Source organism: Drosophila mauritiana, chromosome 3R (assembly GCF_004382145.1).
Source record: "Drosophila mauritiana strain mau12 chromosome 3R, ASM438214v1, whole genome shotgun sequence".
NCBI classification, from domain to species: domain Eukaryota; kingdom Metazoa; phylum Arthropoda; class Insecta; order Diptera; family Drosophilidae; genus Drosophila; species Drosophila mauritiana.
In genome coordinates, this window is record NC_046670.1 from 24,012,750 (window position 1) to 24,025,296 (window position 12,547).

Below are 12,547 nucleotides of genomic sequence, written 5' to 3' on the forward strand. Positions count from 1 at the left end.
CGACACGAAAAGTAGACCAGTCTGGTACGTCTATCGCCTATCGCCAATCGATATCAGTATCCAAATAGATGAGCTAAAAGCAAATCGACAGAGAAATACGGATCACAAAATGGATTTTGGGGACCTGCTGCGCTACGCGAAAAAAAATAGTGATGCGGTCACCAAGGAGGTAGTGGGTACCATGCAGATGTCCAGTTCGTTCATCGCGTGAGATTTTATGCTCGGTGAACGCGATTGCATCTGCATTCCCTTTGTGACCCAAAATAATTTATTTTTCTCCACTATCGCCAGGGGCAGGGGAACTACTACAGCACCAAGTACTCGCCGCCCAAGAAGCAGTCCAAGGAGTCCAAACAGCTGTCCAGCAACATCCAGAAGTTTCTCCAAAAGAAGGAGGCCGAGGAGGCGGAAAAGAAACGCCAGGAGCGCCAGAAACTCAACGATCTGCTCGCCAAAAGGGACGAAAAGTCCAAGAACAAGATACGTAAAATGCTAAAGGTAACCAAGTCGGCCAACAAATCAGTGCTGGAGGATGCCAAGGACTACAAGGGGGCCATCGACGGCCACGAGGCGGGCGAGGGTCAGGGCGATGACTACGGCTACGTGTCCACTGAAGCGAATGCCTTTTACGATAAGTACATTGAAAAGGTTCGGGATGTACAGGAAGACAAGGGATTCACGCCCAGCAGGCCACAGTCGCTTAAAGATCTCTCTGGGACAAAGGAGCGCGTGAAGGCGGCCATTACCAGGGAACGAGAGGAGGCCAAGGGTCACACACGTCAGAAAAGCAGCACAAGCACACTGCCATCCAGCGCTACCAAGTCGAAGGAGTCCTCCGCGGCCCGTTCTTACAGTACCTCCAAGACCCTTTATGATCCGAACGCAGAGAAGCTCGAGGAGGAGCGCAAAAAGCGGCAGGAGGAGGAGCAGCGCAAGGCGAAGATAAAACGGCCTGCTCAACCGCCGCCCATGGACTTCCAAGCCTTGCTTCGCTTAGCTGAAAAGAAACAGCACGAGCCCGTGGTTTTTGAGGTGGAGAAAAAGAAGGAACCGGAGCGTTTGCTGTCGGCCCGTGAGAAACGCGAGTTGGAAGAGCGCCAGCGGCAACAGGAGCAGCGCGCCCAGCGGCTCAAGATGCGGGACAGTGAAGGCAAGGAGACTCCGAAATCCATCCCCAATCGCATGGAGCCTAACGGACGCATCCCCAAGCTGAATCAAGCCAAGCCAGCCAATGCACCAAGTGATAGTTTTAAAAAACCAACTGCCCCACAGCCAACGAAAAGCAACGCGAGCTCCACCAGTTTATCCAGTTCCAATTCTCATTCCTCCACCAGTCGCAGTTCTGTCTCCAGCTCAAGGCCCGCTACTAAATCAGCTCAATTGACTGCTCGACCTGGCGCAACTGCATCGGCGGTTGGAAAACCAAGCCCCAGCTCTAGCAAGGATGTCCCATCCAAGAACCCCTATGCAGCTACTTCCCTAAAGGGAACTGTAAGAGAGTTTCCACCTAGGGATCAGTCAATCAACTCATCCTTGGATCGTCGAAAAATTCTGGCAGCCGCAAAGACGCGACAGACTCCTTCCTCGGATGTTCAGAGATCACAGGGCGGACGGCAATTCCCGCCCGCAGATGTCAAGAGACGAAGAACTAACGAGCCGCCAGTCACCAAGAGTAAATAGCAAGCTTGATATTAAAAATGATTTTCGATTTCATATTTTGTTCTATTTTTTAAGGACGCATTTACGACGACGATGATGAGGATGAATACGATTCTGAGCTGGATGACTTCATAGATGATGGCGACTGCGAGGAGGACATATCTTCCCACATCCGCGACATTTTCGGGTATGATAAGCGTCGTTATCAAGGAATAGACGACGACGATCGTGGCATGGAATCCAGTTTTGCACAAGTGCAGCGCGAGGAGTTCATCAGCAAGAAGCTGGGTACGTAGCAAAGCACATTACCAATAAAAACCCATAATAATGATTATACATTCGCAGGAATGCAAGAGGATCTCGAGGACATGCGCATGGAGGCGGCGCACAAGAAACAAAAGAAGCTCGTGGCGAAAATCAGCTCACGCTCCTAGGACAGTATTTCATCTCGACGTGGGCTAATCCGTCGCCATGTGGAGTTTCCACCTGATTTACCTCTTTGGCTTAGAAACAAAACTTTAAGCCCACAAATTAGTTTTTGTTTTATTACCATGCAATGAGATGAAATGCAATGCTGATCTGAAGGAAAACAGGACAGGAAAACTAAAGAAGTGCAAAGGAAAAGGCGAAATGCGATGAAGATTGGTTTGCTGAAAAATAGCTTATTTTTATATCATATTTTAGTCGAATATCCATGATAAAAGCCACAATGTTTATAGCGGGCTCATATTCGGTATATGTACAAGTACATATGTAAACAATATATAATTTTTTGTGCGGACGACTACATCATGTAGCCATAGGAACAGTTGGAAAATTATTACAAATAATGGAAAATGAAAACTTTCTTGCGTTTATTAAAGTTATTAAGTTAGCGTAAGAAGCTCATTAATTTACAATTCTCGTTTGTTTTTATACAAATACAAAATTTAAAAAAATTATGAAGTTATGACATTGGTTGATTTGAAGGCAGTCATTTTGAAATCCTTTTGTGCGTTTGGCATTTAATGGAAATCCATTTTGAAGACATTACTTCTTGTCCTTGGCCTGCAGCTTTGAGTGGATCATGTCCTTAAACTGCGACAGAATCTTGTTTTCGCGCTTCTGTCGCTCCTCCTTGCTGAACATGGCCAGTGCTCGCTTCTCGTCGGCGGAGTACAGCTGGTTCTCCTTTCGGATACGGACGGCCTCCATGCGACGATGCCTGCTGCCGCTCATTACATAGCCCACAGACTCGAAATTGGCGATTTCATCGGATGTTAGGCCGATTTCACCACGGCGGGGAATTCTCTTGCCCTCGGCAATGTAGGCAGCCATGGCGGCACCTTCTCCTGGCAGCAGCGCCTTGCCGAAGTCCTTTTGATTAAGGCTACCGCCGGGTCGCAGCGAAGGTCCCACGTCCTCGTCGTTGTGCGAGGCACTTTCCTTGTTCTTCGACTTGCTGGCACTGGAGGAGGAGCTCTTCTTGGACTTTTCCGCCTCTGACTTACGCTTCTTTTTCTTCTTTTTAGACTTTTTGTCCTTTTTGCTGGCGGAGGACTTCTTCTTTTTAGGCTTCTTGATACCGTCGGCTGTCTTTTCCAGCCAAACATCTTCCTCCTCGGACTCATCTTCGCTGTCAGAACTAGAACTGGAACTTGAGCTGCTGGACTCGTCGCTACTGTCTTCGCTGCTTGACGAACTGGAGGAGGAACTCGACTCTTTTTTGCTCTTTTTCTTTTTGGATTTCTTTGACTTTTTCTTCGACTTCTTTTCAGATTTCTTGTGCTTGCTCTTGCCCTTTTTCTTTTTCTTCTTGGGTCCTATGTAAGAACCCTTCACGAGCTCCACATCGTTGGTTTCTGGCCGGGATGGGCTCTTGCCCCAGACATCTGGCACGCCTTCCTCTCCGATGCGAACTCTCTGGTTCCTGCGGGCATTCACAGCCTTGGAGTCACCTTTGAATTGGTGGTTGGACGATCCTCTGCCTCTGTGCTGCGACCTGGACGATGGTTCGGCGGGATCATTAATGAAACTACCTTCGGGAGCCCTTCCCCGGAAGGGATTCTGCCGCCTATCGTTGTTTTCATGATAACGATCGTTGGGCCAGCGTTCCACGGATTTTGGGCGGGATTTGCGGCTTCTGGACGGGCTTCTCGAGGAACTGGATCTATCACTACTGCTGCTGCTGTTGCTTCTGGAGGGCGAGGAGCGCGTTCTACGGCGTCGAGGCTCTGCATCCTTTTCTCTGGAGCGACGTGAGCTGCGATTGGAAGTCCTTTCCCTGTGGAGCTCCCTCTCCCTGTCTCTTTCCCTCTCTCGCGAAACCGATCTCCTGTGCTGCGGTTTCTGGTAAGTCCTTCTTTCCGAGCGGGAACGAGCCCTAGAATCGGACCGGCGACGTTCCCTCTGCCTGCTGCGACTCCTGCTGCGTGAACGCATGTGGAAAATACAAGATTTTAACAATTTCACCGGAAAATGCAAAACAAACGTTTGTCGTTATGGATGAGCAGACTATGATAACCTACCCAATCGATAGTCGCCGCTCATCGATAGGCAACAGCTGATTTAGTGATTTTAGCTACAGAAGGTCACACCAAAACGAACTTTGCAAATTTACTCGCCAAAATAAAGTTTATTTATCGCCAAAAATGCTGTAATTTAAATATAACATAAAATATAGGAAAACTACCACGTGGTACCAATGGCACGCATTACTTGGAGGGGTCACTCCACTCAGGAGTTGCTGTAAGACTTGAAATATCCCACTCCACAAACGAATCACTATTTTGCTGTTTTTATTTATTGTTTACTTGTTTAACAGATCGATTTTGCGGCTTCGTTGGTCATATATGAAGCACTGCTGGCACTCCTTAACCTTCAACGCCCACATGAACTCCTCCTACGCCTCGGACGTCTGCCTGACCCCCATTTTTTGGTTTGTGGACAACTACACTCACTGCCTGGGACCGGTAACACTATGCAACATAACATTTATTATTCATATTATTAAGCTCATTGAATTTGTTTAGTTTTTTGTGGTTGGCGTGGCTGCCTTGACCACTTCAGTCGTTAGTATTGCCTATTGGATTGGCTTGCCCTTTTGGTGGGCCAAAAGTCAGTTGGTGACCTACTTCCTCCTCATTGTGGGCAACTGGCTGCTGCTCAATGTGGTTTTTCACTATGTTATGGCTGTGATCACGCCGGCGGGTCATCCGCCAGAGGGCGTGTCGCTAGTAGAAGCGGTTAGCATGTGCGGCAAATGCATAGCTCCCAAACCACCAAGGACTCATCACTGCTCCATCTGCAATCGCTGCATCCTTAAGATGGATCATCATTGTCGTGAGTACATGAAGGTTTCTAGAGGCTTCCAACATTAATTTTCATATAACCAATATATAGCTTGGCTCAACAATTGCGTGGGTTATGGTAATCATCGGTACTTCTTCCTCTACATGACGTACACCACTCTGGGTTGCCTGTTTCTTATATTGTTTGGCTTGGAGATTGGCCACAAATACCTGTGGCTGGATCATGGCGAAAACTGGACAGAAATTGAGCCCTTGGAGGGGCAGCCAGTCAAGTTTAACCTCAGTGGGCACATCATTCCAGTGGTAAGCCAGTAAACAAACTTGTGCTACTTTCTTTATTTCATCTTTCCTTCACTCTTAACATCAGACACATCCGAATGAGTATGATGAATTTATGCTGCCTCCAGCCGTGCACAATCTTCCAACACCCATTGTGGACACGGATGCCGCTTCGCCCGGTCGACGACGAGCGCTTTGGTTCATGGCATTCACAAACGTGGCGGTGGTCTTGGCTCTCGGTAGCCTCTCCATCTGGCACGCCAAGCTAATCACTCGTGGCGAGACCAGTGTGGAGGCTCACATCAACGAAGCTGAGCGAAAACGGCACCTCCAGCAACAACGCATTTATATAAATCCCTATAACTTTGGCACCAAAAAGAACTGGAAGCTGTTCTTGGGTCTGGTGCGGGGCAGATCCTTTTGGCGAACTGTGCTGCTTCCCTCCTGGCACAAACCCGAGGGTACTGGGCTTAGTTTCCACACGGTAAATGACGCTCCCTTCGAGGACGAGTGGCCGTAATTCCAACATAGAAGCCATTGTGATTTCAGCAAGTCAATATTAAGTTAATAGTTTACGTTTAAGCTCAATGTAATAGGAATCAAAAGTTCTTAATTAGTAAAATGTAGTATTTTAAATCTTCTACTCAAAACTGTAATGCAGTGCAATGCAAAGGCATGTACTTTGTTTCCATGACGACTAGGACTAGGCACAATGACGCTTTTATACTACTACTAGCTTAATAAAAGACACAACTAGCATACAAATCATTTTGCGTTGTCCTTGACAGCCTGTGCCGGTATGGCAACTTGTTGCCAGGACAAGGTTAAGGCTATCAGTTTGTTCAATAAGGCCTAGAAGAACTCAATACCTAAAGATGTCGAAGGCTTCCGGATCAGAAGATGAGCCTCTGGTGCCAGATGACTTTGATGATGACTTCTACAAGGAACTATGCGACAAAATCCCTGAGGTATCAATCTGGAAACATAATAAACATATGTAATAAGCATATTATGCATAGGCCACCAAAGCTCTGCGGCAAAAGGATACTCCCAACAATGCGGATAATGTCCAGAGGCTGCTCATCTGCGGCAGTCGCTATAAAAGCGATCTCAGACTTGAGAAGGAACGCTCCCAGGAACTTCGAAAGGAGATTGAAAGCCTTGAAGAGCGCTTAGAAAATGCGGCTAAGGTCACCAAAATGGACATGGCCACCATTGAGGAGCTACGTGGAGTCATAGGTAAGTAGTTCTGAAGGATCTGTAAACAAAAAATGGCTATAATAATAGTTTGCATTGGCAGAGGGTGCTTGGAAGCAGAAGGATGCTGCTCAGATTCGTGAACAATCCGCCCAGGACGAGGTCCTTAGTCTTCGCGAGAAACTGGATGAATCAGAGCAGATGGTGGCCCATCTAAATGAGAAACGGCTGGCCATGAGTAAGCGGGACGATGGCAAGGAACGGGAGCGTCTCAAAGCCGAGATTGCCGATCTCAACAAGCGATTGCAATTGCAACGGACCTACGCCACGGAACTGGACCACACCATCGAAGGATTGGAGGCTAAAAACAAGGAACTGCTCAAGCTACTGGATGTTCGTTAAATGATTACTCTGTTTTACCACAAAGCTAAACAGTATTTTACATACCAGGAAACCTCCAGCGATGCCTGCAACTTGAAACGCAAAAGTGATGCCTTGACCAAGGAACTTTCTACGATGAAGACCGAGGAGTCACGCTACCAGGAACAAATTTCTCAAATGAAGTCCGCCAACGAGCACTTAACCAAGGTGAAAGTGCGCCAGAACCTGCAGATTCTGTCCCTCAAGACGAACCTGGAGCACTTAAACACCCAGCACAATGCAGCCAACAACAAGCTGGCCAAGATCACAGTAGACTTGGAGTACACGGTGCAGGAAAGGGACAAGAACAAGCGGGCTCTGAATCAGCGCATCAATCTACTTAAGGTGCGCGAGGATGAACTGATTAAAGTGCGACAGGACAACGGGAAGCTGGCCAAGTCCCAGGAGGCGATTGCTCGGAAGTATGCGGTATTAGACGAGGCCAAACGAGAAGTGGAAACACTGAACATAAGGCTAAGGTAAAGGATCTATATTTGATAAAAGATAGTCTACTAGAAAATTTTACATATGTTACAGAACCCAGCTGGGCACCCAAGACAAGGAGCTGGAGTCGATGCGCCGTGTGGTCCATCACTTCGAGAAGAACAACGAAAACTTGACCAAGGAGCGGGATTCGCTGAGGCGGGAATTGCAGGCGGAGCACCAACAGCTCGAGCAGAGCAATGCACTGCACCAAGAGGCGCAGCATGAAGTGCGTGCTCTTAAGGACACCATCACCACAATGGACACCAAGCTGAAGAAGCTCAACGAGGACGCCAACAAGCTCAAGAAGGAGAAGACCAAAAAGCTGGACGAGATTCAGCACTGGATAGACAAATTGGATGCGTTGCAGAGTAAGACTTGGAACCTAGTGATCTGTAAGATGATATCTGTAGCATACTTTTTCCAGATGAGATGCACTTGAAGGAGAACTACGAGATCGAACTGAAGCGCACCATCAGCGACTTGGAAGCCAAGTGCTCCAAGTTCCAGCAACAGCATGATGGTCTTGCAGCTGAGCGCCATACCCTTCAGCGCAGTGTCCAGCTGGCCGATGAGGAACGACAGAAACTGCGCGATCAACTGGTGAATCTGCAGGCGCACGTCGAGAAACTTAAGGCCAAGATCGGGTACAGGGATGGCGAGATGTCCAGACTCCAGTTGCAGATCGATCGCATGGAGAAGGAGCGCCGACTGCTACGCAACGACATCCGGCATGCCCAGCTGGGTCAGCAGCACACCAAGGCGGAACTGCTGGACAAGCGGAAGGAGAACGATCGGCACGCCAAGTCGCTGCAAGAGGACGAGCAGAAGCTGGCGCGCCTGCGCAAGGATGTGGACAACCTGATGAACGAGAAGAATGCCATCAGTGCGGCGCTGACCAAACGCAACGAGGAGTTCGATCGACTCAAGCACAGCCAGGAGAACCTGCAAACGGTTTACGATCAGACCCAGAGGCAGTGCAGCCAGTGTCAGGACGATATGCGTCTAATGGGCGTGGAGATAAAGAATCTGCGTACGGAAAGGGATGTCCTGCGCGCGGATAGAGAGAGTGCAGCGGATCTGCGCCAGGAACTGCTGCAAATGCATCGCATGCTCAACCAGGAACGAATCAAGGCGCGTGCCCTGCAGGACGAGATGGTCACGCCCATGAATGTGCATCGGTGGCGTCTCCTGAGCGGCAAAGATCCAGAAAAAATGGATCTGCTCGGACGCATTAGCATCCTTCGAAAGCAGTTGCTCCAGCAGAACGTGGCCGCCTCGGAGCAGGAACGGGCGCTCAATGAAGCCCAACAGCTCTATGCGGCCTTGAGGGAGTTCATGCTTAAGCTTCCCAGCCATAAAGTGCGGGCGGAGCTCAACAGCGTTAAGGTACATATATCCAGATGGGATTGCTATAAAGTATGCGATCTAATTATTCATCTTCCAACAGGCTAACCTATCCGCCAAGGATCGCAAACTGAAGGTTCTGAAGGCCGAGCTCAGTGCCCGCGAGGCAGACGAGAAGTCCAAGAAGGAGAAGCTGGAAGAGATGCGTGTTAACTTGGCTCTAACCAAGACCCAGTTGCTAGAGGAGAAGAAGCACAAGCAGAAGCTTCTTGAGGAGCGACAGTTGCTGGAGCAGATGCATTGCTACTCCGCGCCCGCCCAACTGCCTAGGACTCTGGGTGCGGGTTTCAAGATGGTCAGTAGTCTACTCTAATACTACTATTACCTTACAATATATCATATATATATAAATGCTATGAACAATACACATTTTTGATAATAATGTTTTCTTTAATATTCTGAAAGTGAAAAAGATACCCTATCGAAGTTGGAGGCTGTCCTCCATATGTACATATATGTGGATACCATCATCCAGCTTGTGGAGATTAACTTTCGCAGGTGGCAGACATGTCGAACACCTGTTCCGTAAATTCATCCTCGGTCGCCTTACCATCGCGAATCGAGAAATCCCCCCTGCCATTGAAGTTCTTCTTGTTCTCCAGATGATGCAGGCGCAGTTGCTCCTGGAAGCCGTCTATCAGGTGCTCCCTGGTCTTGAGGTCGATCTCGTTGATCCTGAGCTCAGCTTTCATGGCCTTGAGTTGGCGGGTCTGGCGGCGATTGATGCGCTGCTGGATGCAGAGCTTCTGGCGCACACTCGGATCGGGGAGATTCGCCATCTGGCGCTTGAACTCCTCGTGAACGTGCTCCAATTCGGCCAGCTGCTTGGCCTTGTTTTCCCGTTCCACGGATAGCCGAATGTTGCGCTTCAGCAGCTGTTGAATCTTGCGGATCAACTCGAAGCGGCGCGGATCCTTGCCCAGCAGGACTCGCCAGCGATGGATGCGACAGGGGCGGGACAACTCCTCCGAGTAGGCGGATACCTTGAGCCTCTCCTGGTTGAGCTGTCGCTCCAATCGAATCACATCATGGCGCATGGCCGCCTTGTTGCCCACCTCGCGCTGCATGCATTCGTGCGAAGTTCGCAGGTTTACCACTTCCAGTTTGAGCAACCTGATGTCCTCCACCCTTTGGTTGTACTGCATGGTTCCCCGATCGATGGCCTTCTGCATCATATCCAGTTTCTCCCTTAGCAGACGCACCTCATCATTCCTCCTAACCATTTGCAAGCCCACCAGACTCTTCTCCTTGGTGACCTCGTCCAGGGCGCAGGCCATGTGCTTAAAGCGCTTTTCATCGGTATCGATGGTGTGGGCGGCTTGTTCCACCCGGATCTTCATCTCGCGAAGATCCGTCTTTGTGCTAGCCAACAGGCGACTTTTGGCGTGAATCTCGTTCTGCTTCTGCTTCACAGTTCGGTTCAGCTGCTCAATCTGGTTCTTCAGGCTGGAGATCTCCTTTTCGTTAATGGCCAGCGAGCTGGTCATCTGGTTGATCTGGTGCGTCAACTTGGTCATTGTGTTCTGCAGCGTGGAGCGGTCCCTCGAGCACATGTCCATCGTCTTCATCAGCATGACCTTCTCCGATTGGATCACTTCCATCTGCTTCTTGACGTTCGTGAATTCCTGCTGTTTCTGCTGCAGCTCCACTTGGAGCACCTCCAATCGCTCAGACTTCAGGGCAAGTGTCTCTGTAGGAATCCAGTTCGAATCAATTTCAATATCTAATGCTTTTCTTTGCATGCTCACCCTCGATCCCATCGATCTTCTTGTAGGCATCGTTGAGCTCCAGGCTCTGCTCCCTCTTTTCCCGAGCGATTTTCTGCACCTGCAGGTCCTTCTCGTCCAGCTGCTTGTTGGCTCGAAGCAGATCGCTTAGCAAATCCTGCATTTGGTGGCGAATAGACGCGATTTCGTGCCGGACTCCGGCCACAATGTCATTCAAACGGCTGATCTCTGCTCTCAGCCTGTCCCGCGAACGACCTATTTCCTCCTTTTGGCGGATGGCCTCATTCAGCTTGGCGGTGGCCATCAGCATCTTCTTCTCCTGGACCTTGAGCTCATTTCTAAAAGGTCGTAAGGTAGTATCAATACTATTCTAGAAATATTATACTCACTGATTGACCAGAACTTGATCGTTGAGCTCCGTGTTCTTCTTGGCCAGCAGGTGGAATCGTCGCTCCAGGATCATCGAGTCGTCCGCCTTCTTTTTGGCATCCCGCTCGGCTGCACGGCGCGCCAATTCGAGATCTAGCTTGTCCCGTCTCTGGGCATCGTTGAGACCCTCGGACACCTTTAGACTCGTTTGCAGCTTGTTCTTCTCATCCTCCATGATTCGGAGGGACTTGGTCAGGGTATGGTTCTCCCGCGAAAGACGGTCGATGCGCTGCTTTAGTGCTTCGTTGGTGGCAGCCAGCTCCACAAAATCCTTCTCGACCGCCTGGAGGTCCTCGTTTTGCTGCACCACGGCGACCAGCTCCTTGTTCAGATGCAGCAGCCGATCCTCGTACCTATCCTGCTCCACATTACATCTGTGCTCCAGCCGAAAGTTGTCCAACTCGGCTTTCTTCGCCCGCGCATTGAGCTTGGAGATAATCTCCTTGTATACCTCAATCATGACTTCCACCGACTCCGAGTAAAGGCGGTTAGTTTGCAGTCGCTTCTGGTGGTCCTTCAGCTCGGCAGCCAGCCGATCGCGCTCCCGAAGGACCAAGCGATGAAGTTGGAGGTCCTTGCTGCGAAAAGGATCAGTTCTAGTAAACTAGGAGACCTCACTGGGGGGTATAGTAGATGAACTCACGTAGAGATTGGCACCTGATCGGTCGTGCCTTTTGTCATATTTGATTGATCGCTGCGCACCAGTGACATCAGCTGCAGCTGCATGGTCTCCTCCCGATTCTTGGTCGCGTCCTCGTTCCGCCAGGCGTCCTCCAAGGACTCACGCAAGTGCTCCATCATCGCCTCCGAGATGGCCGTGGTCCGCAGGGCCAGTTGCAGCTTCTCGTCCGCCGTTCTCACCTTCTCATGCATTGCCCTGCCCTGCTCCACCTCGCTGGCGTAGTGCGTGTGCAGTCTGGAGAGGATGTCCACGTACAACTTGACCTTGCCCGCCAGAAAGGGGAAGCGTTCGCTAAGACTTTGCACCAGCTGGTAGGAGCTTGAGAAAAACTTATCGTTAAGATCACGCAGTAGATTTATCTGCGCCGGCTCTACGCTCTCCCGGAATCGCTCTTCCAAGTTCATCATCGAAACCGACTTGGAATTCACAGAGGTGGACTTAAGGAGCCTGGACATCTTGCGCTTCGAGGATTTCATCTTCAGGGTATCAAGCAACTAAGAAAAACAACCGCCAAGGATTGCAGGATAACGAAGAAATCCTCCCGAAAATCAAAGAAAAAAAATTCAAAATCAACAAAAAAAATTGTTGTGTAATCAGTGTGACGTTCTAGTGTAATACATTGTATTCAGGATTGCCCCATTCCAAAATTGATTTGAAAAATGAATTTGAATGGTTTTTATTTAAGCATAAAATTGCGTATATTTCTTAAACTCAATTTACAGATTTTTCGTTTGTTACATTCTTTTTACAAGTTTGAATCAGAAAATATATATGTATATATGTGTTTATCTTTAGTGTTAATATAGTTGTTATTATTGTTGAAATTCAATTTAAGGATTTCATCTTGCCACATACATCTACGCACTTATTTACTCCAGCTAGGTCAAATAGAAACGAATTAACATAAGCGAATTAATACATATAAAATTACGATAAATCACAAAAAATGTTTCGCAAAAATTTCTGCTACAGTT

The 12,547-nt window shown here is 48.9% G+C and overlaps 5 protein-coding genes across 5 annotated transcripts; 3 read left to right on the plus strand and 2 right to left on the minus strand.

Annotated features, from left to right (window-relative positions):
- The first annotated feature begins 44 nt into the window (after nucleotides 1-44).
- On the plus strand, nucleotides 45-2,555 carry LOC117142713 (protein SPT2 homolog). The gene is made up of 4 exons (XM_033306872.1): nucleotides 45-169; nucleotides 292-1,672; nucleotides 1,735-1,947; nucleotides 2,005-2,555. Exons 1-4 carry the CDS (start codon nucleotides 110-112, stop codon nucleotides 2,091-2,093), a joined length of 1,743 nt encoding a protein of 580 aa, XP_033162763.1. The 5' UTR covers nucleotides 45-109; the 3' UTR covers nucleotides 2,094-2,555.
- On the minus strand, nucleotides 2,487-4,166 carry LOC117142715 (NKAP family protein CG6066). The gene has a single exon (XM_033306875.1). The coding sequence runs from the start codon at nucleotides 4,078-4,080 to the stop codon at nucleotides 2,689-2,691; it is 1,392 nt and encodes a 463-aa protein (XP_033162766.1). The 5' UTR covers nucleotides 4,081-4,166; the 3' UTR covers nucleotides 2,487-2,688.
- A 62-nt stretch (nucleotides 4,167-4,228) lies between these two features.
- LOC117145112 (palmitoyltransferase ZDHHC16) lies at nucleotides 4,229-5,993 on the plus strand. Its single transcript, XM_033310632.1, has 5 exons — nucleotides 4,229-4,386; nucleotides 4,463-4,610; nucleotides 4,671-4,980; nucleotides 5,041-5,252; nucleotides 5,317-5,993. Exons 1-5 carry the CDS (start codon nucleotides 4,343-4,345, stop codon nucleotides 5,746-5,748), a joined length of 1,146 nt encoding a protein of 381 aa, XP_033166523.1. The 5' UTR covers nucleotides 4,229-4,342; the 3' UTR covers nucleotides 5,749-5,993.
- Nucleotides 5,994-6,103: 110 nt separating this feature from the next.
- Nucleotides 6,104-9,048, plus strand: LOC117143895 (cilia- and flagella-associated protein 58). The gene is made up of 7 exons (XM_033308799.1): nucleotides 6,104-6,196; nucleotides 6,248-6,467; nucleotides 6,529-6,818; nucleotides 6,876-7,324; nucleotides 7,383-7,699; nucleotides 7,756-8,717; nucleotides 8,779-9,048. Exons 1-7 carry the CDS (start codon nucleotides 6,104-6,106, stop codon nucleotides 9,046-9,048), a joined length of 2,601 nt encoding a protein of 866 aa, XP_033164690.1.
- Nucleotides 9,049-9,114: 66 nt separating this feature from the next.
- On the minus strand, nucleotides 9,115-12,160 carry LOC117142632 (cilia- and flagella-associated protein 58). Its single transcript, XM_033306736.1, has 4 exons — nucleotides 11,535-12,160; nucleotides 10,852-11,469; nucleotides 10,484-10,800; nucleotides 9,115-10,425 (listed from the first exon to the last, which is right to left on the minus strand). The coding sequence occupies exons 1-4, from the start codon at nucleotides 12,047-12,049 to the stop codon at nucleotides 9,221-9,223; spliced, it is 2,655 nt and encodes an 884-aa protein (XP_033162627.1). The 5' UTR covers nucleotides 12,050-12,160; the 3' UTR covers nucleotides 9,115-9,220.
- Nucleotides 12,161-12,547: the final 387 nt, after the last annotated feature.